The following is a 24,401-nucleotide window of genomic DNA, read 5'->3' as shown; positions in this document are numbered from 1 at the left end:
GCACTGTCCTTAGGCTTTCTCAAGGCTAGAACTCCACCACTGGAGCCACAGCACTACTTCCAGCTTTTTTCTATGTATGTGGTAACAAGGAATTGAACCTGGGTCTTAGTGCATGCTAAGCAAGCACTCCACCACTAGGCAAAATTCTCAGCCCCCAATCATCTTGTTTTACCCCTTCCCTTCCTTCCCTATTGCAAATAAAGAAATAAACTTATCTACAACATTCTTACAAGTAAAAATTTGTTTAAATTAACTCAATTTTCAGAATCCTTACATTTGATGTCCCTGTAAATGTTTAATTTTTAAAAATCCACATGTCTAAATTTACCTAGAATCCAGATTACACACACATACATATATGTATATGTGTGCATATATATATACATGTATGTGCATATATATATATATGTTTTGTTAGCTGTTCTAGAAGCTAATTAAAATTGGCCTCACCTTTTTAGATTTGACCTAACCCTTAAGAACAGTGTTCAGAGGGCAATCTCAAGATCGCCTACCAAGGCCCATTATATGGGAGCCCAGGAGGATGAATATTCTAGTCTTGCTGGGGACCTTGTTCTTCATTTCTACAGGACTGAAGCTTGTTCCCTGAGCTAACTTTTAGATATATTAGGCAGGCAAAAGAAAGGTCAATATGAATATTACACAAGCTATATGGAAATACAGAGCTGAAAGTATACTGATAATGGTGTGTACTAAGACTGTGGAAAAGCTTTATTCTGATTTTTAAAACCTTATTTAAATCAGGAATCCTGGCTCACACCTGTAACCACAGCTATTTAGGAGTCAGAGACTGGGAGGATCATAGTGAGAGGCCATCCATGGTTGCTAGACACCATCTCAACCCATCAGTTAGGTGTGACAGTACATACCTGTTATCCTACCTATACAGGAGCACACATAGGAGAATCACACTCCAGGAGGTCCAAATATAAACATAAGATCTTATTGTAAAAAGTAAAGCAAAGCTAGGCACTGGTGGCTCACACCTGTAATCCTAGCTACTCTGGAGGTTGAGATCGGAGGATTAAAATTAACAGCCTGTTGGACAGAAAAAGCTATATGATTCTTATCACCAATTAACCAGCAAAAAGCCAAAAGTGGAGGTGTGACCAAGTGATGGAAAAGCAAGCTTTCAGTGGAAAAGCACAACAAGAGTACATGGCTTTGCAAGCCCCAACACCAGCACATATGCATGCACACAGAGCAGCTACCAGTTAATTAAAAATTAATGTCATGCCATGTATCATACACAATCACAATTGTACAAAAAATCATATATGCAATGTTAATAGCAGGTAATGTAGAATTCACTTAGGATAAGAACTGGACTACTTTCCCTCCTCCCCCTCCCCAGCCTTTTCCTTTATTTTCTTAATTATGTGTCAGGGTGATTTTAGTGAGTGTTTAATGTAGCATCATAATAATAATTTCTTACTCTCAGTTCTTTGCTCACTCTGCTACTGCTCTAAATCCATCTGGAGAGTGTGACTGTTTTCCTGCATTCCTCAGCACTAAGGAAACAATAAGCATGGAAGTGAAGTGTCCGCACTGGACCCAGCAATGTTATCCCATGAAGGTGACACCTTATTCTCATGAAAAAAATTCTTCCTTTAGTTTCTGCATACTCACCCAGTCCTCCTGCAGCTCTCTGGCCACAACTTTTGAGAAGCCTTTGTTGATTTCTTCTCATCTCCCTAATTTGTAAGCATCATAGTTTCCAGTCTTTTTTTTTTTTCTGTTTGTATCCATTCCCTTTTCAATCATATCTACCCCTCCATCATATCCCACCTAATCATATCCATTTTTTCATATATTTTTATTGTAATTAATAGAAGGGTTACATTATATTCGTCAGATAGAAGGTGTATTAATTCACATACATTGATACCCTTTCTCATGTCTTGGTCTCCATTTCCCTCCCCCCACCCACACCCCTCATCTTGTTTTCCCCTCTTTCCTATCCAATTTCAAATAACCAAATATGCATATATCCAATATATCAGATAACAAAGTGAGATACTGTAACAATATGAGATAATCAAGGGACAGCAAAAGAGATGAGAGATAATATAGTACATTAAAGACAACAATCACTCATTATATGTCTTTTGTTTCTATATCCATTTTTAAAGCCGATAGAAATTGTAAATAAATACCTCTAGTTTGGTTACCAATGGCTAAGTAATTAAAAGTTTGAATCCTGGAGCCAATATTGTATGGTCTGAATCTTAGCAGTCTTATGATAGCTGAGACCACAGATAAAAGACTAGGATTCCAGATATTTCTTCTGGGGGGAGTGCTAGGAGGAAGCCTGAACTCTGCAGATGGAGGTTCAGTTGGACTCAATTCCGGTATAAATGTTGGGGGTTTCCCTTCAGGTCTGTTGCAGGGGATCTGGGTATTATTTCTTTGGTAAAAACAGTAGTATCTTTCCCTATTTGTGGAGGACCTTATACAGAGGTCTTACCACCATGGTGATTTGTAGTAGGTGAAAATTCAAAATGTTGAATAAAAGATTTTTACTACAGCTTGAAAAGAGCATCTTGCAATTCAAAAAAAAAAAAGAAAGGCTAATGTTTAAAAACTATCATAAAGTTTGCACTCCCACCAACAGTGTAGTAGTGATCCCTCCTGGCCACATCCCCTCCAGCATCTGTTGTTATTAGTTCTTGATCCGTTCAACCACTATGGAAAGCAGTACGGCAGTTCCTCAAAAGACTAAACATAGAGCTCCCCTATGACCCAGCAATTCCACTACTTGGCATTTACCCAATCATCCAGAAACAAGGACATACTAAATCCACCAGCACAACAATGTTCATTGCACCACTATTTACCATAGCAAAGATATGGAACCAACCTAGATGTCCCTCAGTTGATGAGTGGATCAACAAGATGTGGTATTTGTACACAATGGAATTCTATGCCGCTGTCAGAAAGAATGACATTGCCCCATTTGTTAGGAAATGGAAAGACTTAGAAAAAATCATATTAAGTGATGTAAGCCAGACTCAAAGGAACTTGAGGAAATGAGTTTCCCTCATTTGTCATAATCAATAGAAACCTTGGGCTCTCCTAGCAGAGATTTGCAATAGAGCAAAACCTTGATACAAAAGGCCATATAGTGGGATGCTAAATGAAAGGACCTCTAGGATATAGAAACATAAGCCATATAATGAATGATTGTTGTTCTTAAGGTACTGTTATCTCTCATCTCTTTTGCTGTCCCTTGGTTATCTCATATTGTTACAGTATCTCACTTTGTTACCTGATATATAGGATATATTTGTATTTGGTTATTTGAAATTGGATAGGGAAGGGGGGAAAACAAGATGAGAGGTGGGGGTAGGGGGGAGGGAAATGGGGACCAAGACATGTGAAAGGGTATCAATGTATGGGAATTAATGCATCATCTATCTGGCAAATATCATGTAACCCTTCTATTAATTACAATAATAAATACATGAAAAAAACTATCATAAAGAATGAAACTTTGAGCTGTAATCCTAGCTACTCAGGAGGCTGAGATCTGAAGATCGCAGTTCAAAGTCAACCAGGGCACTAAAGTCCAGGAGACTCATCAGAAAACCAGAGGTAATGCAGTGGCTCAAGGGGTAGGGTTGAGTTGAAGACCTCAGGGACAATGTCCACTCCCCGAGTTAAAGCCCCATAACTGACAAAACAACAACAACAACAACTAAAAGAATGAAACTTTGTATTGGACTGTTTCCTGAGAATCTCAATTGATCTGTGTGGAGTTTGGGAGGGATAAAAACTAAAAACCACTGACATACTCAATGAAGAAAGTTCTTGTTTCCTGACTTTTTGTTTTGTTTTACTGAAACAGTCTGGAACTCATGATCTTCCTGTCCCAGCCCACTGAGGGCGGGAATTACAGGCATTTTCTGCCACACATGCACTTTCTAACTTCTGTCTGCAATACCGAAGAACTGAAAAGGAAATGAGCGTAGACCCAGTTCTTCTACAAGTGCTGGAGGGTGCTCGTATGTAGGGAAGAGGTGAGTAATGAGAGGACAAGTACCTTGGAAATGCTAATTATTTCTCCTTCTCAGTTCTCTGTTTGGAATAATCAGTCATGTGAACACAGAAAGCTTCAGATATCTTGTGATCAAGAAATCTATATAACCCTGTTTAAGCCAGTTTATCCCAAATATCAAGGAATACCTTCCATTAATATCAAGTGCAACTGTACATCTGACACCCCCCTAAAAAATATATATGAAGATTTCCCTTCATTAGAATCCCAAACTAAACTTTGGTTTTCTTTGTTAGTTTTTCCTTACCGATCTAACCATCAAATGTTGGATTGTCCTAGAATTTAATAAGTTGTAGAAAATATCTGAGAAGTGTTTTTTAAAGCATAAAGAAGTTTTTGATTGTGCTGGAAAACAGGTTAAAATGACAACTCTCTAGCCCCATTTCCTCCTCTAATTCCCACTCCATTTTTCTACTTCCATTTATAGCAATTCTTTGAAAAAGTTGCCTACAGATGTTAACTCAATGTCTTCACTGGGTTTTACCTTAACTAAAATGCTTCTTGCAAAGATAAGTAATGCCTTCCAAAGTGAAATCCTACGGCTGACAATCAGACCAAATTTTAAGAGGCTCTGCACAGCTTCTGATAAATTTTATCATCCTTCTTGAAATACCTTTTTTCCTTTGTATTTAGAATATCACATTTCTTGGGCCTCTTCTTTAACTTCTAAGAAGTCATAATTATGAGTTCTTAATCTTTTTGGTTGGTTTTCCAATGGAGAACTATGGGAATTCTTCAATACCCTTTGCTCCTGTTTATCTTCACTCCTGATTACCAAATATTCATTTCTAGCTTAGTCTCTCTGGAAAGATACATGGATCTAACTGCCTATGGGACAGGCCTATTTGATAGCTAGCCAGGATTTTAAAAATAGCATTTCTGAAGCTGATATTTTTCCATTTCCCCTCAAGCCTTCCTCTCCTTCATTTAAGTAAATGGTAACTCTGCCCTTCCATTTAGGTCTAATTTATCAGTAAATCCCATTGGTTCTGTCTTAAAACACAGAAGCCAACAACTTCTCACCATCTGTGTGATGAGTGATATAATCTAAGTTACAAGTATCAAACTGCCCTGAGTGATGCTGACCTACCCTGCCTTCCTGCCAGCTGCTAGAAGAGACTTAATGTTTAAGTCAGGCCCCATGACTCCTTAGGCTTCCATGTAAAGGAAAGATGAAAACCCTGACAATGATCTGGGTTATGTAACCTTATCCTTATTTACTGCTGATGCTGACCCATAAAAATGGCTTCCTCCCTCCTCTCCCCCTATCCCACACTAATATACCACCTTTGTATTTTCTACTCCCTATGCCTAGAATGTTCATCCTTAGCTTCTAGAAGTCTCACAAGACTTTACTTGAATATTGCCTTCTTAGGAAGACCTAACTTTTTCCTAACTCTTCATTAACTTCATGTCTCCTGGCAGAATATATGTTTTTACTTACTGTCTCTCCCACTAGCATATAAGCTCATATAAGTTCTAGGATGCTTGTCTGTACTGTTTACTATTATCTCCCAGAAAAGTACCTGAATATTGAAGGCATTCATTAGTGCTTATTTTAAAAGTAATTATAAAAGAGATTCTGTGTTTTTTAAGTTCTACTCCTAAATATTTTTTAATAGCAAAAATCTCATAAGGTGTAGTGTTACATGCCTATAATCTCAGCCCTGGGCAGCAGAGGTAGGTATATGGTAAACTGAAAGCCTGCCTGGACTATAGAGCAAAATCTTGCCTAAAAACAAATTAACAAGCAAACAAACTTCAAAGCAAATAATTAAGGCTTCCTTCACAGTCAGTCCTTAGCAATAACTGTAATAAATTTCAAATATTCTACTATTGGTTAGCTAAGGTTAAGAAAAAATTGCTGGGCACCAGTGGACATGCCTATAATTTTAGCTACTCAGAAGGCTGATATGTGAGGATCACTGTACAAATCCAGTCTCAGACTCTTCCAGAAGTGGAGCTATAGCTCAAGTGGTGGAGCACTAGCCTGGACAGAACCCAGGTATGAATTTAAGCCCCAGGAACAGTAGGGGGAAATGCATTTTTTAAATTATCTCTGGTGGTGAATTCTTACACATTTTAGTTTCCCTCAATATGGCCTACCGAAAGAAGTGTAAATTGCCAGACTAAGAAACTTCTTTTTCTTTTTGATATCTTTAAATACAAAGAAGCTGCTACTTAACAAAGTGGTTTATGAATACCATACATTTTGATCAATGTCACCACTTTTAACAGTCTCACGCTTACCTCTCTTACCCAACCCTGTCCCCAAACTTGTTAATTTTGTAGGATTACATTGGATTCCTGATTGCATTCTTCCCTTATTCTCATTTGTCTACCCTTTTCCCCTTGACCCCACCCCACCTCTTTCAAGTACAGGCTTCCTGGTGCTCTACTTTGCTGAAGTTTGATTTTTCCTTTCAAAGGGGTTATACTATTTGAGATATCCCTTGAATTCACCATATTTCAGTTGATACATTTGTATTGCATACATTGTATGCATTTGCTTACCACTCTATGGATTTGTACACCAGATGCTATCTCTGTAAAGACTAGGCTTGTCTATCTGATCATGATCCTTTAGATATTTGCAAGAACTTAGGATGTTTTCTATTCTATACAAGAATTATTTCTCAGAAGTGGTGCTGTGGCTCAAAGTGGTAGAGCACTAGCATTGAGCTGAAGAGCTCAGGGACAGCACCCAGGCCCAGATTTCAAGCTCCATGACCAACAACAACAAAAGATTCTTTTTCTACTTGTCCCTTTTTCCTCCTGTTATACTAAAATCCTTCATAAAAATCTTAAAACATTGTTTGCAAGACCTTTTATTTTTGTCCTTAAAATACATATCAAAGGGGTTGGGAGTGTGCCCTAGTTGTACAATGCTTGCCTAGCATGCACAAAGCCCTGGGTTCAATTCCTCAGTACCACATACACAGAAAAAGCCAGAAGTGGTGCTATGGATCAAGTAGCAGAGTGATAATCTTGATGAGAAAACTCAAGGACAATGCCCAAGCCTTGAGTTCAAGCCCTAGGACTGGCATATATATATATATATATATATATACATACACATACATACATATATGATAAGCACTTTTAATGAAATAGTATATAGTTAAGTCCATTCTGTCAGAAATAATGGAAGAAATCAGAACATTACTTCATCTATGATAGAAGTCTTATTTGGAAGAAGAATTTTATATTTTCCCTCCAACCTCTACTTTTTTTTAATTTTTAAGTTAAGAAAAAGCTGTTCCCAAGAACTTTGAGGATGTCCAGACAGCAAAGTGTTAATATCATCTTCATTCAAAATTGGTCCCTCTCAGACCCCTCAACACTGCAGCAGACGGTACAGTCCAAACATGTAGAGTGCAGTGATGACAGCTCAAGAGCATAAAAGTAAATTGCCAGTATCTATCACTTATTGCATCCAGAAGTATTTGAAAGGAATGTAAATAGAGAGCATAGCTCAACTGTGGCCAAATGTCTCAATAAGTTAATATTAAAATGTTAAGTTTTCACTAATTTACAGTTACTGCTTTACATGCAGAACATAAAAGTCATACAATGTAATGATCACAAAGGAATTTTAACCCTTAAGATTAAACAATCAATATCTCAATATCTGCATACCCAATACTATGGAAATGGTAATGGAAATATAAACATAACTATATAGACATAAAAACCTCTGACTCTATAGACATAATGTTTTATTTCATAAATTAATATGTTTCTATGACATACAAACCCTTAGCCTAATTTTGATTAAGTTCTAAATACTAAGTCCCAGTGATTATAGAGATTCCCTTCTTGAACACTGATTTGTTAAACCTGTCATTTAAAATATGATGTGAAAATCAACGTTAATAAATTCTTAAAAACTGCTAAAACTAATCAAAAAGACTTTTTACACTCCTCAATCATAAAGAACAGCAATCACAACTCATTCCTAGTGTATATTCACTGTAAGCTTTTACTATATTTTCTGAACACAAGTTATAAATAGCTTTTGCATTTTTTACCTCAGTACAGTCATATGCTATATTTTCCTCCAAAGCAGGAAAGGTAGTTATTTTGTAATAATCTCATAATTGAAAAGAAAAGTTAAAAAATTAAGAATAGATGCTGAGGTTATAATATTACTGTTTCTCATTCAATTAAAAAACCATTTCTCTAAAACAAATTCTGCTTGATAAAATCTATCTTATATAGAATAAAATAAAAAATATGAGAAACCTATGATAGCTTAATATGTTTTCATAGCTCAGATCTGGTAATGCTTGAGTATCAGAGCAAATTAATATACTAACATTTAAAAATGTTTTAATTAAGGTGCCTTAAAAGTTCACGATTGGATAAGCTTGAGAAGAATCTGACCAAGAGCATTTATTAGAAGAGACAACTGTCTACCTAAGTTTTTCTCTCATTTTGTAAACAATATTGTATGAGAGTTTGTTGTGGTTTTTTAAGTGTCCATTTTCTTATTTGCCATTTTGGGAGTATTTTAAAAGACAATGGTTTCCTCTCACACGACCTGTAATATCATTGGCTACTCTGAATAAATCTTATTTTTTTTCTTGAGAAACACATTTCCAGCCATAGTTCTAAGAAAAGATTTTGATCATTTCTGCAGTGTCTGGTAGGCCTGAATGCATCAGCAAATTTGGAAGTTTCTTTCCTTTAAGGATTCTGTGAAACTTCAGAAGACTAAACCTGCTGATCTCAGAGCTTCTGGTACATTGACGTGTGGGGGTGTCTCTTGTCAAGGAACAGTGCTGTGATTACAGTAGCTTTATGCTGAGCCATGAAAGTCTGGTAGGATAAGTCCTTTAACTTTGATCTTCTTTTTAAAGCTGATTTTTGTAATTCTAGGTCCTTTGAATTGCCAGATACATTTTGAAACCACACTGTTGGTTTCATTTTTTTATTTTAAGTGTTGGAATTTTGGTTAAGCTTGTTTTTAATCTATGGATACATTGGGAAAGAATAGTCATTATAACATTTTGAATTTTCTAATCCAAGAACATATTTTCCACTTTTTTTCATTTCTCTCATTGAGCTTTTGTAGTTTTTCAGGTAACATGTCTTACATATAAGTGATCAGATTCAATTCATATCACCAAAGAATAACAAGTATTTACTTGTTTTCCAACCTTTATCTTTTCTTTTCTTGTTTGTGCTGGTTAGAAATTTTCAGTAAATACTGAATAGGAGCTATGAGAGTGAACTTGCTCTTTAGCAGTTCTCAATGTGTAAAAGGAAAACAGGTTTCGTGTTTTACTGAATACCATGATTTTTGGTAGATGGCCTTTATTAGGAAGTTTCTCAGTGTGTGGTATTTTGAGGATCATAAAAGTTTAACAAATGTAACTATAACCCCTCTATACATTATCCCGACAATAACATTTTTTTAAAGTTCATTTAGCCTGGTATCGGTGGCTCAAGAGGCTGAGATCTGAGAATCCTGGTTTGAGCCAGCCCAGGTAGGAAGGTCAGTGAGACTCTTTATCTCCAGTTAACCACTAGAAAACCAGAAGTGAAGTTGTAGTTCAAAGTGGTAGAACTCTAGCCTTGAGCAAATAAAGCTGGGTGACAGTGTCTAAGCCCTGATTTCAAGCCCCACAACTGACCAAAAAAAGTTCATTTACCCATTATTCACTCAGGCAAAGAAAGATTCATTCACTGATTGATTCATTTATATCCCTGGATTGTAGGGATATAAATCCATCCAAGTTTCCTAACTGTTGTGGTTACAGGACTATGTTACCATGCTCATCTGGTTTTGGCATTTTTATAATAAATGGAATTTGAAATGATCACATAGTATCAAGGCATACATAATTATTTTTCCCTTAATTTGGTAATATAGTAGATAATACTGGTTGATATTTTTACTTGCTTTAATGATATAATCCATGTACCATAAAATTCCTCATTTTAAATAAATGTTCAATTCTATGGTTTGAAGTAGATTTGCAAAGCTATATAGCTTTCTAATCTTAAAACACTTTCATCACATCAAAAAGACACTCTGTAATTAGAATATTCCTTTGCCATACTCTCCACATCTCAGCCCCATGCAACCACTAATCTATATTCTGTCTCAATGGATTTGTCAATTCTAGACATTTCATATAAACAGAATCATAAAATATTGGGCCTTCTATGGCTTCTTTCAGTTTACATAATGTTTTCAAGGTTCATACAGGTTACAGTATGTATAAGCACTTCATTTCTTCTTATAGCTAAAAATATTCCATTGTACAAAGATATTGCATTTTATCTGTTCATCAGTTCATGGGCATTACAGTTTTTCTAATTTTTAATATGAATAATACCAATAATAATATACAAGTTTCAAACAGACATCTTTTTGTTTTTGTTTTTTTGTCATGTGCTTTAACTCTGAGCCTGGGCACTATTCCTGAGCTCTTTAGCTCAAGGCAAGGGCTCTACCATGGTAAGCTACAACACCACTTCCGGTTTTCTGGTGGTTAACTGGAGAGAAGAATTTCAAGAATGTTCGTGCCCAGGCTGGCTTTGAACTGTAATCCTCAGATATCAACCTCTTAAGTAGCTAAGATTACAGGCATGAGCCACGGGTGCCCGGCTTGAATGGACATAATTCTAATTTTCTTTTTATTTTGCTGGTCCTAGGACTTGAACTCAGGGCCTGGGCTCTGTCCCTGAGCCTCTCTGTTGTCAAGACTAACATTCTACCTGTAATCCTAGCTACTCAGGAGGCTGAGATCTGAGGATCATGATTCAAAGCCTGCCTAGGTACTAAAAACCATGAGACTCTTAGCTCCAATTAATCACTAGAAAACTGGAAGTGGGGCTGTGGCTCAAGAGATAGGAGTGGTAACCTTGAGCTGAAGAGCTCAGGGACAACGACCAGGCCCACGGGTAGGGCAGTAGCCTTGAGCTGAAGAGTTCAGGGACAGTGCCCAAGCCCAGAGTTCAAGCCCCCCTAATGGACAAAAACAACAACAAAAAGGACTAACATTTTACCACTTAAACCACAGTGCCACATAACTAATTCAAGGGAAATAATGGCATGAGTATGACCTATCCTATTTCAGTACCATCCCTCAAAGGTAGCACAGATCTTAAAAGGTGGGACAGGAGACTATCATAAATAAATATTTGTTAAATGAATAAAAAAAATACAAATAAAAGACTGAATATCATTCTAAGAAATAAAATGTGATAGTATTTGATAATGAAAAGGCCCTCTTAGAGCCAGCCATAAAATAAGACTTCCTGCTATATGAAGAATTCATACGCTGTTATAAAAAGGTATTGTGGGGGCCGGGGATTTGGCCTAGTGGTAGAGTGCTTGCCTAGCATGCACGAATACCCAGGTTTAATTCCTCGGTACCACATACATAGAAAAAAGCCAGAAGTGATGCTGAGGCTCAAACAGTAGAGCTCTAGCCTTGAGAAAGTCCAAGGACAGTGTTCACGCCCTGAGCTCAAGCCCAGGACTGGCAAAAAAGAAAAAAAAAATGGCATTGTGTTCTTTGAATATTTCTTTTTTTTTTTTTTTTTTTTTTGTTTGCCAGTCCTGGGCTTGAGCTCAGGGCCTGAGCACTGTCCTTGGACTTTCTCAAGGCTAGAGCTCTACCACTTGAGCCTCAGCACCACTTCCAGCTTTTTTGTATGTATGTGGTACCAAGGAATCGAACCCGGGTCTTCGCGCATGCTAGGCAAGCACTTTAACCACTAGGCCAAACTCCTGGCCCTTCTTTGAATATTTCTTTTTAGTCATTCCAGTGAAAAGATTCAACATGAAAAAAAAAAAACAACAGAAAACAGAAAACAGGAGGAAGGTAATTAACCACGGGCTAGACTTGGTTATAAACCAAAGGTAACATTTTCTTCAATTACATCATTTTAAATGAAATGCTCAGACAACAAAATCTGCCATAATATGCAAATATGCAAATTATATATTTTCAAACTTTTTACTTGAAAAAATTCGAAATTACCTAATAGTTCAAGAAACATCTATAGATCCTTTACCAAGGTTCATGAATTAACATTTTGCTCCATTTACTTTCTAATTTTCTGTCCATCTATCCACATTTCTTTCTGAACCACTGAGAAGATATTACATATACTAAAGCCCTTTAATTCTAGATACTTCCATGTTATTTCCTTTAAAATGGGACTGTTTCTCCATACACCACAGTAGAGTTATTAACATCAGTAAATTTGACAATGATGCAATTCTTTTTCTTATCATCCATATCCCAATGTACTGATAGCACTTTCCCATTCCACACAGAAACCAGTGGTAGCATTTTGTTATCACATCTCTTTAGTGTTGTTTAATCTGGAACATTTGTGCAACTTTTGTTTTTATAGCACTGACATTTTTCTTCATACATGCTCCTCATTTCCTATTTGTCTGATGATTCAAATTCCATTCTTCTAGATGGAATACTATACAAGCTGTGTGTAGTATTCATGCTGTGTCCTTCTCAGGTTTCCAGAATACACATTGTCCCTCTGTCCCTCACTGGCAGTATTAACTCTGACCACACACTAGAGGTGTTGCCTGGTTTCTCCATTACATACTTATTATTTTTACCACAACTAATAATAAATCTCTAGAGAAACACATTAAAACTACAAAATTGCCTGTTCCGCCTCAAGGATTAATCTTTATAACAGTATTTTTACTGTTGGTATAAAAAGTGGCTTCTGCGTATAAAAGAAACCCAATTTTACTTAAGGCTTTATACTTGAATAAGTTACATGCCAGGTTAAATATCTGTTTTATTAAAATAGTCCTTACATACTGGGTATTTATGAAAAACTGTTCATTACCTATCTTCTATGGGCAACATTTAAAAAATCCAACAAGTATCAATACCCTAATTTTGCTCTACATAAAGTAATCTCTTTATGTTACAGATGGGGTTTAGAAATTAAATGATGTAATTATAAGAATATTCTTTTAAAAAAGTAAAAAAAATTAAAAGAACCTTCCCATGTTCATATTATATATGGATTCTGGTCACGGTGATTAATAATTATAACCCACCTTTGTTGAACAGCATGATTCTGAGGTAAGCTTTTTAATGTCTTTAACTTGAATTAAGCACAACAAAACTAGCTTATAGAAAATGGTCAAATACCAAAGTGGGTTTAGTTTCTGAGTTTGGCAATAAAGACAATGAAGGAAATTTCTGGAAAGCAGAGCAAAAGAACCCACAACTTTAAAATGGTATGGTGGTTTTTTTGTTTTGTTTTGTTTGTCTGTCTGTCTGATTGCTTGTTTAGTTTTTTGACTGGTTCTAGGGCTTAAACTCAGAGCTTTGGTTGCTGAGATTTTTTTTTTACCACTTGAGCTACATCTCCACTTCTAGCGTTTTGGGTGGATAATTAGAAATGAAAGACTCATGCACTTTCCTTTCTGAGCTGGCCTCAAACCACAATCCTCATATCTCAGTTCCTGGGTAGCTAGACGGCTTCATGACAGGGGTACATTCTAAGAAATTGACTGTAGTTTCAGCATTGAGTGAACATCATGGTATATACTTAGACATGCTTAAGGTGTCCATGCATCACAAGGCAATATAAAATCTTGTGAGACCACTGTCTGGTGTGACAAAAATGTGACACATAACTGTATACTCTACTGCATTTATTCTTTACTTAGTAATTCAATCTGTTGTAAATGGTTGATATCATTTCCTTGCATATCATTTCCTTACATGATTTCTAGGTATAGAAAGTAAATCAGTTCCTTTATTTAAAAAAAAAAGTGAGACTGTTTCACTTTACAGCTTTGCAACTGAGGTACTTTAATGCCAAGTCATATGCTTTTCCTAAAGTTTTCATGAATAAGATTGTGAGACAAGTATAAAACTAATCTACAAAGGAATGTTGTTACTCCTAGGATCAACCATCAAGAGTCCACAGAGGCCAGGCCACTTAAGAACTGCTGACTGACATCTGTTAAGGACATATGGCACACAGAGGCAAAGCCCTTTGGCTCTGGCCATGAAGATATCCTGCTGGGAGCATGCCAGGTGAGACAAGAGCAAATGAGCCAGGTTGTACTCTGCTTTCAAACATGTAGATATGCTTTCCTAGGGCTAATTTCATATTGCCTTTGTTTCTTTTATCTATGCCAGCATTAGTTAGAAACTATTCACTCATCTATGTCAGCTCAACTGCTTTGTTTATCCTTGTTCTTCCCAATCTTATTTCCTCTATTCCAAGTATTCATGATGAGAAAAGAAAAGCAAAATGATGGGGAGAAGAGGAGAAGAAAAAAGGGAGGGGATAACACTACTAGTCATTACCTTACTTATGTGACTGTAACCCTTCTGTACATCATCCTTACAATAAAAAAAGAGCAAAAGAATGGAAAAATTTGTTTTATTTTCCTAATTTTTCTTGCTCTATCACCAATGGGGTAGAAGGGGGAAGGATCTACTGCCTTTTTGGAATTGTTAACTGTGCTTAATCAGCTTGTATAAAGATCATAAACCCACTGTGCAAGGAGGAGATGAAAAAATTTCATCCACAACTTAGCTTGTGAGAAGCTTATGCAATGGATAGAAGTTTTTCAGGTTATGACCCAGTTTTTCCCTCTTACCTTAGCTTTCCCATCCTGGGCTGACATATATCCAACACACATGCTCTCTGTTGTGTGGCTCCACAGAAATTCCACTGAATGGAAGAGAACACAAATAGGCACATTCAAATCACAGATGGAAAATAAATTTCTGCATTTTAATAGTACAGTTAAAGATAGCTTATATTTAACACACTCAGCTCCTTACTTTCCATTTGCTCCTTCATAAATGTCAGAATGATTTAGTACTCAAAACTATGTAGTGCCACTTACTGTGAAATGAAAAATGTATATCTTTCTTGTCAAAACTTATGACTATTACATATAAAATAAAATGTTCTTATTTGAAACTTTTAACATTAATTACACAAGCTCTCATATATACTGTACACAATGATTTAGTAAATGTCATATTCAACAAAAACACATACATACACATGCACACCAAGTCTATAGTTGCTAAATATCTTTCTCCATGTAAAGGAATGAGGATTTCTTAGAGAAATGTTGATTCCCGAGTGAGACATAAAAAATATAAAAGTAATCTGTACTATTTTGTGCCAGAGAGTTAGATATTGTTCAGAAAAGATGAAAAGTTAACTAAAAGAACCACAGTCAGTTGAAGAGCTTTCACTGGCCAAATCTGTTTATATCAAATAAATAAAAATAGTAAATTATAACCACTAAACAAAATAAAAACCAAATAAATGAAATGAAGAAACATGTGATGGAGAATACAAGCTTTTTCTAACGAGAAAATGCAGAATAAATAAAAAAATAAGGTTGCTCAAATTAGTAGGTGAAGAGTTGTAGAAGGGTAGGCTTCTTTAAAAGTACCTTTAAAAATTCCTGTAAAATGGGAGGTGAGAGAGTGTAAGACCACTATGAAAAGAAAATCCTGATACACTCCAGTTTAGATGATAAAACAAATTTCACCAATTAAGCCACAAATCAAAACTATGTGCCTTTTGACCTTAGGACATGACACCACTGCAGGGTGTACTTACTAAAAATGCATAACCAAAATTGAATAAGGAAACACATGGATAGAACCACATTCTCTATAACATGTTTTGAACTCTTTGAATTTGTCAAGGTAAAAAAGGAGGAGGAGGAGGAGGAGGAGGAGGAGGAGGAGGAGGAGGAGGAGGAGGAGGAGGAGGAGGAGGAGGAAACTGAGAAACTGCTCCTGTTTAAAGGAGACATGACACTAAGTGAAAAATGCCATCCATCCTGAGATATATATTCCTAGATTGGGATGATGCAGGAGATTACAATGGACATATTGCAAGAAGTGATGGTATCTGAAAATGGTTATCTAATATTAAATGACATGGTTTTGATGTTTAAAATGTGATCATTTAGAAAAATGATCTTGATTTTAAGAAATACACTTGGTTTCTCTACCTTGCTTTGAAATGGTTCAAGGAAAACATATACTTTGTGTGTGTGTGTGTGTGTGTGTGTGTGTGTGTGTACAAATAAAAACAGCAGGGCAATCTAAGAAAAGCAATTATGAAGATCCCTTCTGTCATCCTTTCAACCTTTCTGTAAGTATCCAATTATATATAAATTACATATTTTAAAAAAAGAACAATTCATAAATACAGAAATACGTATAAAACTGTCAATATCAAGTATATAGCTACCAAAATTCTTCCTTAAATCTTGATGCAATTTTCCAATAAAAATTTCTGATGTCCTTGACAGTAGGCTACATTTCTCAATGTTAAGCTCTGTCAGTTCCAGACTATCCATCTGTTTATGTCTCTGAGCTAAATATGCTTAAAAACAAGTGTCTGAGTTGAGACACAACTGTGGGACCAGAGGTTCCTAGATTCTGAAAGCTTTGCCAGACACATGGGAAAGAAAGAAGCACTGAGGGGCAAAACTGAGTTACTCAAATACATAGTTCATTCCCTCGTCATTAATTAATTATCAAACCTGCCAACCTGCTTGCAGATACTTGGCTAAAGAACTCAGGAAAACAGCACTGGGCAATGAAGCAAGTTCTCACCACCAGATGTTTTTCCTTTCACACACATCTGCTTTGAACTTCAAAAATCCTACAGTCCTGACAAAGGCTGGAATTTTGGAAAATTCTAAATCACCTAATAGAGCAAAGGATCCCCTCTCACTGAAGTACTCATAGAGCAGTGACATTAATTTTTTTAAATACAAAGTTAAGACATTACTATAATTATAAATAGTCATTTTGCTCCAAATCTTACTATTCAGGAATGAGCCAAAGATTAGTGATAAACAAATACACAACCTAGAGGGCAGGGGGTAGGAAAAAGGGAACAAAAACATGAGAAGGGGTATCAATGTTCGAGAAGTAATGCACCTATTACCTGATGAATGTAACTGTTACCCCTCTATATATTACCCCGACAATAAAATAATAAAAAAATATACAAACTTTGAATTACACAGACCTGGAAATAAAGTCCACATAATCATAAAAGTAGTGGATAAAAACACTTTACTCAAAAAATTAAGGAAAGAAAATTTCATTATTTTTAACTTTATTATTCTCCCCTCTGAAAAGGTAGCCTTATTTTCAGACAATGAAATAGGTAGGTAAATAGTTATAAATTACATAGATTCATAAAAATATAATAACTATGGGTTCATTGACTGTATTAGTTTTCAGATTGAAGAGTTTTCGATAAAGTTTCTATACATAGAATTTGAAAGCACTTAAAGAAACTATCTAGAAATATCTTCTGCTTTCACAAGTATTTATCATTCCCACACCAAAAAAGAAGTTGTAATTGTACTGGCACATTATTTTTTAATACCAATAATTCAAGTCAGTATACAGTGACAAGTTAGGTCAGGATAGCCTGAGAAAGTTGAACTAATTTTCTCTGATTTAAATTATAGAATATCTTCAAAAGAAATTGTTCTATTATTTAATTTATTTATTTAGCCAATCCTGGGGCTTGAACTCAGGGCCTGAGAACTGTCCTTGGGCTTTCTCAAGGCTAGAGCTCTGCCTCTTGAGCCGCAGCACCACTTCCAGCTTTTTCTGTGTAAGTGGTACTGAGGAATAAAACATAGGTCTTTGTGCAAACACTCTACCACTAGGTCAAACTCTGGCCGTGTTCTATTGTTTTAGTGCCTGCATAATAAAAGTTAATTTTATAAATCATTCCTTGGTAGAGGGTGTCAGAAACGGAGGAGGAAAAAGAACTTTTCCTATTGAGAGTCTATTATGAGTCAGGCATTGTCTTCTATAAATTTAGCAAAGCCTGCATGGGGAAATGAAGGCTAAGAGAAGGGACAGAGCATAGTTAAAGTCATACTCGTAAGTACACATACTAGAATTCAAGCTGAGTTCTTAGATCTGTAAGCCTGGATTCTTCCATTGCTTTGTTACTAAGAATTCAATCAACATGGTCAAAAATAAATAGTATTTCATACTAAGAAAATCAAATTCCTTACACACACCAAAGGACTACAACACCAAACACAATTCTTAAAATATTTTAGTATGTCTTAAGGAAATGTTTTAAAATTATAATACCACCTGGAGGTCATAAATGCCAGGATTGATATATTTGCACTGAAATATATATACATGAATGATAACTTTGAAAAAAAATTTACAATTCATACCAAAAAGCGCTAATTTTCACAGCATATAAATTTGCTACAAATCAAGTAGAAAAAGACAAAACTCAAAGAAAAAAACAGAATCAAAGAGAGTAACTCTAAACCATATGAAAAGATGTACATTATTCATGCTAAAGAAACATAATTAGGACTACAATGTACTATTACTGAACAGCCAAAATTCAGATATAAAATGATTTGAAAGAACATTGAATTTGTGATGGTAAAAAAAAAAGAACAGTCTTTATAATGATGGGAATATGAAACTTAGAAACTCAGTCTTGTAATCCCCAGTAGTTATGTTTTATAAAGTTATGATGAACACTGAATTAGCAAATGGTACACAAATTAATTGCTTTTAGGGCAGATAAAGGAGGGACAGGCTCCTGAGGAATTCTTGTCATAACATTTTAACAACTTATTAATAAATACACTTATGTGTTTTTGCTTAAACTTACTTTAATACATATTTCTTACAAGTAAATAATGCACTGTGTGTGTGTGTGTGTGTGTGTGTGTGTGTGTGTGTGTGTGTGTGTGTGTGTGTGTGTGTGTGTGTTGGTCCTGGGGTTTGAATTCAAGGTCTGGACACTGTTCCTGAGCTTCTTTTGTTTAAGGCTGGCACTGCACTGCTCAAGACAAATCTCCACCTCTGGCTTTTTCTCAGTAGTTTACTAGATAAGAGTCCTAGGTTTATCACCTAAGTCTCTGTTTTGTTGTCCAGACTTTTCTATGTAAGCTAACTTTGATCTACAATCCTCAAATGTCGGCCTCCTTAGTAGCTATGATTATAGTCACAAGCCACTGATGCCTGGCAATATCGTTTTCTTTATGATAAAATACTAACTCTCTTAGATGTGCCAAGTTATATCTAAAACAAAAACGTGAAAATACACACAGGACCATAATATAAACAAAATCAATCTGACGCTAGTATGTTATACAGAGAGGTGAATTCCCATGGTTTAACTCCTCTGAACAATTAATCGTTTAATGAAGTGAATACAAGGATAGTGAAACACTTTTTGCCTGAGAAGGGGCAGGGCTTATAATGAGGAATCAGAGACAAATGGAGAAAGAAATGGTGGGTGAATACAGTCATAATAAATATCTGTGAAAATGGAACCTGGTAACTTGAGGGGGGGGGCGGGTTAGGGTAGATGAAGTAGAGGAAAAATGAGGGAAATTCCAACTAACATGTTGAACTAAAACCCTATGTACAATTACTTAAAGATAATAAAAACAAATTATTAAAAAAGAAGTCTAGGGTCGGGAGTGTAGCCTAATGGTAGAGTGCTGGCCGCGCATGCATGAAGCTCTGGGTTCAATTTCTCAGTACCACATACAGAGAAAAAGCCAGAAGTGGTGCTGTGGCTCAAGTGGTAGAGCACTAGCCTTGAGCAAAAAGTGTACAAGGACAGTGCCCAAACCCTGAGTTCAAGCCCCAAGGCTGGCAAAAATAAATAAATAAATAAATAAATAAATAAAACTATACAGAGGAAATCTCTTAATACCATGTTCATTTTTCTACAAAAAAGTCATTTCCGTATTGTTTCCTAAATATTTAAATACACAAGCTTTTTGTTGACATAGCATTTCACAATCTCTTCTCTTTGAAAGATAACATTTGACATTGTAGAAGATACAAGATGTATTATATGCATAAGGTGATGTGTTGAATCAAAACTTTTGTACAACTTCTTAAAGATAGTAATTAGAAAAATAACAAAATGAATAAAAACAGAATATATTTGAGAATAAAAATAAATACTAACAAAAAGGGATTTGATATTTTTAAGAACTTAAGTAATATTCCCTTAAATTTTGTCTATCTGTCCACTGTAGGTTTTTTGTAAATTGTTAAGGTATTTCAAAAATTTACAAAGTTAAGCTGCTCTCTAGTCAATACCTTTTCTTCTAAGTTTCTTTAGCACTTTCTGAAACAGCCTTACATACAGATTGGTAAATTCCTTATTCTTTTCCGAGATGTGCCATACTGCTGAACTATTAACAATGAATTCAGTCAGTACCATGATAACTCATGCCTGAGGGAAGCTTATGCAATATGTGCATCTTTGCTATAAAACACTACCCCTTTCTTGTACCTCAAAACACTTGAAACATCATGTTTGGAGGCAAGTTTACACAAATTTTAAAAATTCAGAAGCCATAAAACTAAACAGACCATAAAAAGAGCACCTTTACAGTTTGAGACCTGAAACAAGAAGGGGGAAGCTCACATTGTTTACCTGAATTCAAAAAGTGTCTGGGGGAGGGAGTGAGGAGGTGGGAAAGAGGGACAAAATTATGGAAAGGATTATCGATGTGTGAGAAGTAACGCAACCACTACCTGACAAACGTAACAGTAACCCCTCTATATATTACTCCAACAATTAAATTAAAAAATTTGACCACTCTCACATGTATGACTATAAAACTACTGAAAGGGGCCGGGAGTTTAGCCTAGTGGTAGAGTGCTTGCCTAGCATGCCCGAGGACCCGGGTTCAATTCCTCAGCACCACATACATAAAAAAAAGCCAGAAATGGTGCTGTGGCTCAAGTGATAGAGCTCTAGCCTTGAGAAGGCCCAATGACAGTGCCCAGGCCCTGAGTTCAAGGCCCAGGACTGGCAAAAAAAAAATAAAAAACTACTGAGAATATTGAGTGTTAGAAATAGATTCTAGCAACTAGGAATATTAACAAATATGACATTTAGGAATAACAACTGTTTCTATTAAAATTTACATATGGACCTTTGACAAAAATGATATGAAGTTATTATGCTATGAATATTGTCATGTATATACACACAAATGTATGTACTATATATCATATGTAAATGATATTAACTGAAGAATCTTTCATTAGCAATAAAACTGAATTTCTCATTGGCAGGTGAACATATAAATAACTGTAGTACTCTATACAATAGACTGTCAAAAAACGAATGGTGAATCTCTATACAAGTAATATAGATTCATCGACACCAGGGTATTTTCCAAACTTCTTTTGGAGCACAAGTCACAGTAAAAAAAAAATTAACCCCCCCCCACACACACTTCCAAACTTAATTACTTGTAACTAAAATTTCTAAAAAAAATTTGATCTTTAACTGTATTGAATCTATTCAACAAGATTTTCATAGCTACTTGCCTTGTTTAAAATATTCTGCTTAAAACCATATAATGAGTGACTGTTGTCCTTAATGTACTATGTTATCTCTCATCTCTTTTGCTGTCCCTTGGTTATCTCATATTGTTACAGTATCTCACTTTGTTATCTGATATATTGGCTAAATGCATATCTGGTTATTTGAAATTGGATAGGGAAGGGGGGAAAATAAAATGAGGGGTGGGGGTGGAGGGGAGGGAAATGGGGACCAAGACATGAGAAAGGGTATCAATGTATGTGAAGTATTGCACCTTCTATCTGGTGAATATAATGTAACCCTTCTATTAATTACAATAAAAATATATGAAAAAAATAAAATATTCTGCTTGTGACTTACTAAGTTGACTTTAGAATTCATTACATGACATAGTTCGAAAAATATACAAATCTACAAGATAGATCAGCTTTAAAAGAGATAATGTGGAAAATGACCAATAGGGACACTATTAATACTTCTGTGAAAAACAAATGAAAAAGGACTACATATGAAAATGTTTATAAATATATGAGATCGCTCTGAAAGAATATTAAGTGGAAACCATAGCTGCTACTATAGAGAAAACTGGCTAAGGGATGTGTATAGAATCAATCTAATTTTCACAACAAATACCTTCTGAAACTTCTAAACTCTGATGTTTTTATGTACCTTTATAAAATTCCCAGATAAATTTTGATTATCTATTTAATATGTACCTCTACGAAGAATTAATTTCTACTGTTTCAATTAGGATATTCTATAAACTAATGAAATTTAATGTAGTAAGATGTTACTGTATGCTTTTAATTGTTCATGATATGAATTTCATCTAATGCTTCTTGTCTCATGATTATCTAAAACATAACCAAATCTTACAAAGTGTGTTAAGTTCATAGCTTATTCATGCTGAGCACATATTTAGGTCAAAGTCTTCTGTGCTCAAGAGTAATCCAACAAACAAAACAAAACTATATCTGAAAACTTCCCCGAGGAGTTTTCATTTGAAATAAAAAGTGCCAAAACAATCAAGGTTTTAAAATGAGTAGCAAAATTTGTTTCAAAGGTGAAGTTTATCTCGAAAAATCTGTCAAAATTAGTTATCAGTTGGTCTTGATTTACAATTAAACCCGGGAGAAGTAGGAAAGAGGTTGCTCAAATATAGTCATCTAAAAAAAATAATCCGGGTGTGGAAGATGGCGCCGAGACAATAGGGATGCTGCTTAGCTCTCTCTCACAAAAAGAGAAAACCAGGGAGTCCCACGAATCAATTACCTTAAGAAATCCACAACAACAAACTCAAGAAACAACGGAGAAGGACCCAAATCGGAAAAGAAATCCAGATAAAGCTCACATCCAACTTTCTCAAAGAATTAGGAACGTGCGGACCCTTCCCCCACCATGCTGGCTCTGAGCCAAGAAAAGCGGCGGGGGAGGGAGCCGGGCCGGGCAACCCCGATCCGCAGAAACCAGCATAGAACCGGGTCAGCGAGCCCCAGAAGCAGCAGAACCCAGACGTGGACCGCAAGCGGCGGCGGAGATCTGAGGGGAGTGAAGGATTCTCCAACACCGTGCAGCACCCACAGACTAACGCAGAGGCGCGAGTACTGCAGCGGGCCCCCAAACACAGAGCGGGTGCCAAGCCACAGAACTTAACTCAGACCCCTCCACCCCGCCTGAGAGGAGCAGGAGCAGGGGGGCAAGGAATTTAGAATCCTGTCCCTTCCCTCAACAGCCCCCTCCCCCAGGCCAATGACTGGAGATTGACAGGCGGGAGGCGCTAAGGCCACTGGGTCTGGAGAGTGGGGAGCGCTGTGTCCCTACCATACAACAGTGGGTGGGGTGTATGGGACAACAGGAGCCACCATCTGTCCCCCTCAAATCCTGAGCCAGGCATTCTCCAGCTGGGAATCCTGAGTCCTGAGCGAGACAGCACCAAGGGTCCCCCCCCCCCCCCCCCCCCCCCCCCCCCCCCCCCCCCGTCACAGACTCTCTGACAAAGCAGCAGGGAACTGAAGGGCTGACCAGAAGCCTAGCTTGTGACTTCTGAGAATCAGAAAGGCACGGCTCAGCCCTTGGAGCTCACATCCTCAGCTGGGCCCCGAACCTGGGAACAGAACGGACAGCTGCAGGTCCTGCTGAGAGCCCCTGGAAACTCCCAAACCCCAGACCCTTGGCAGGGGGCCCACCCCTTGAAGCAGCACAGGAAAACCAACCATCCACCCAGCACGCTGCTTGCAGATCCATCCCATGGCCCACTGTGAGGCCACTGGCTGGGCTGAGAGCTTGTCATACAGCAGCACACAGCCTCTGGGAATCAACCAAACACCTACAAAAACGGCAAACTCTGACATAGCCAGCAGAGGAATCAATTTGGCTGAGAACCACAGGTATTCACATACTCCCAGAACCACGGTCCCAATCCAAGCAAAGACCGCTACCTACTGACCACAGAGCGAACTACAACAACAGTTCTTGATGCCGAGGAGAGCCCAGAGAAGAATCACGACTTACATAAATAATCAAAGTCCCACGCAAAGCCCAAAAGGCAACAAGAGCGAAGGGACGAGAGAGATGTCACCACCCCAAGAAATGACACCTGAAGAGACACGAAACATGACCCTATTCAACGAGATGATTGTGAACATGACTAAAGAGATTAAAACAGAATTCCAAAAACAATTCCAGGAACATAAGCAGGAAATCTCCAAAGAGCTCCTCGAATTCAAAAGAGAAATGGAAGAAAAGATTAATACTCTCAGACAAGACATGAACAAGACATGAACAGCTCAGCGTCCACACTTCAAGCAAAAATGGAGGCATTAAGCAGCAGATTGACGGAGATGGAGAATAGAACATCAGAAACGGAAGATAAAACACAACAGCTGGAACAGAGAATCACCACCTTGGAAAAATCAGTCAGAATCTACCAGAGAGAGCTCCAGAAACTGGCAGA

At 36.7% G+C, this 24,401-nt stretch overlaps 1 protein-coding gene across 7 annotated transcripts in view; it reads right to left on the bottom strand.

Moving 5' to 3' along the window:
* Tasp1 (taspase 1) overlaps positions 1-24,401 on the bottom strand; it is a 207,608-nt gene that overhangs the window by 8,966 nt on the left and 174,241 nt on the right. For all 7 annotated transcript variants that reach the window (XM_090351979.1, XM_090351978.1, XM_090351980.1 and 4 more), the window contains one exon: positions 14,700-14,773. In XM_090351979.1, the coding sequence (XP_090208105.1) occupies positions 14,700-14,773 (74 nt within the window). Of the gene's footprint in view, positions 1-14,699; positions 14,774-24,401 lie in introns of those variants that run through there.

Source organism: Megascapheus bottae, chromosome 18 (genome assembly GCF_031878675.1).
Source record: "Megascapheus bottae isolate mThoBot1 chromosome 18, mThoBot2.hap1, whole genome shotgun sequence".
NCBI classification, from domain to species: domain Eukaryota; kingdom Metazoa; phylum Chordata; class Mammalia; order Rodentia; family Geomyidae; genus Megascapheus; species Megascapheus bottae.
This window is presented reverse-complemented; position numbering and strand designations above follow the sequence as displayed.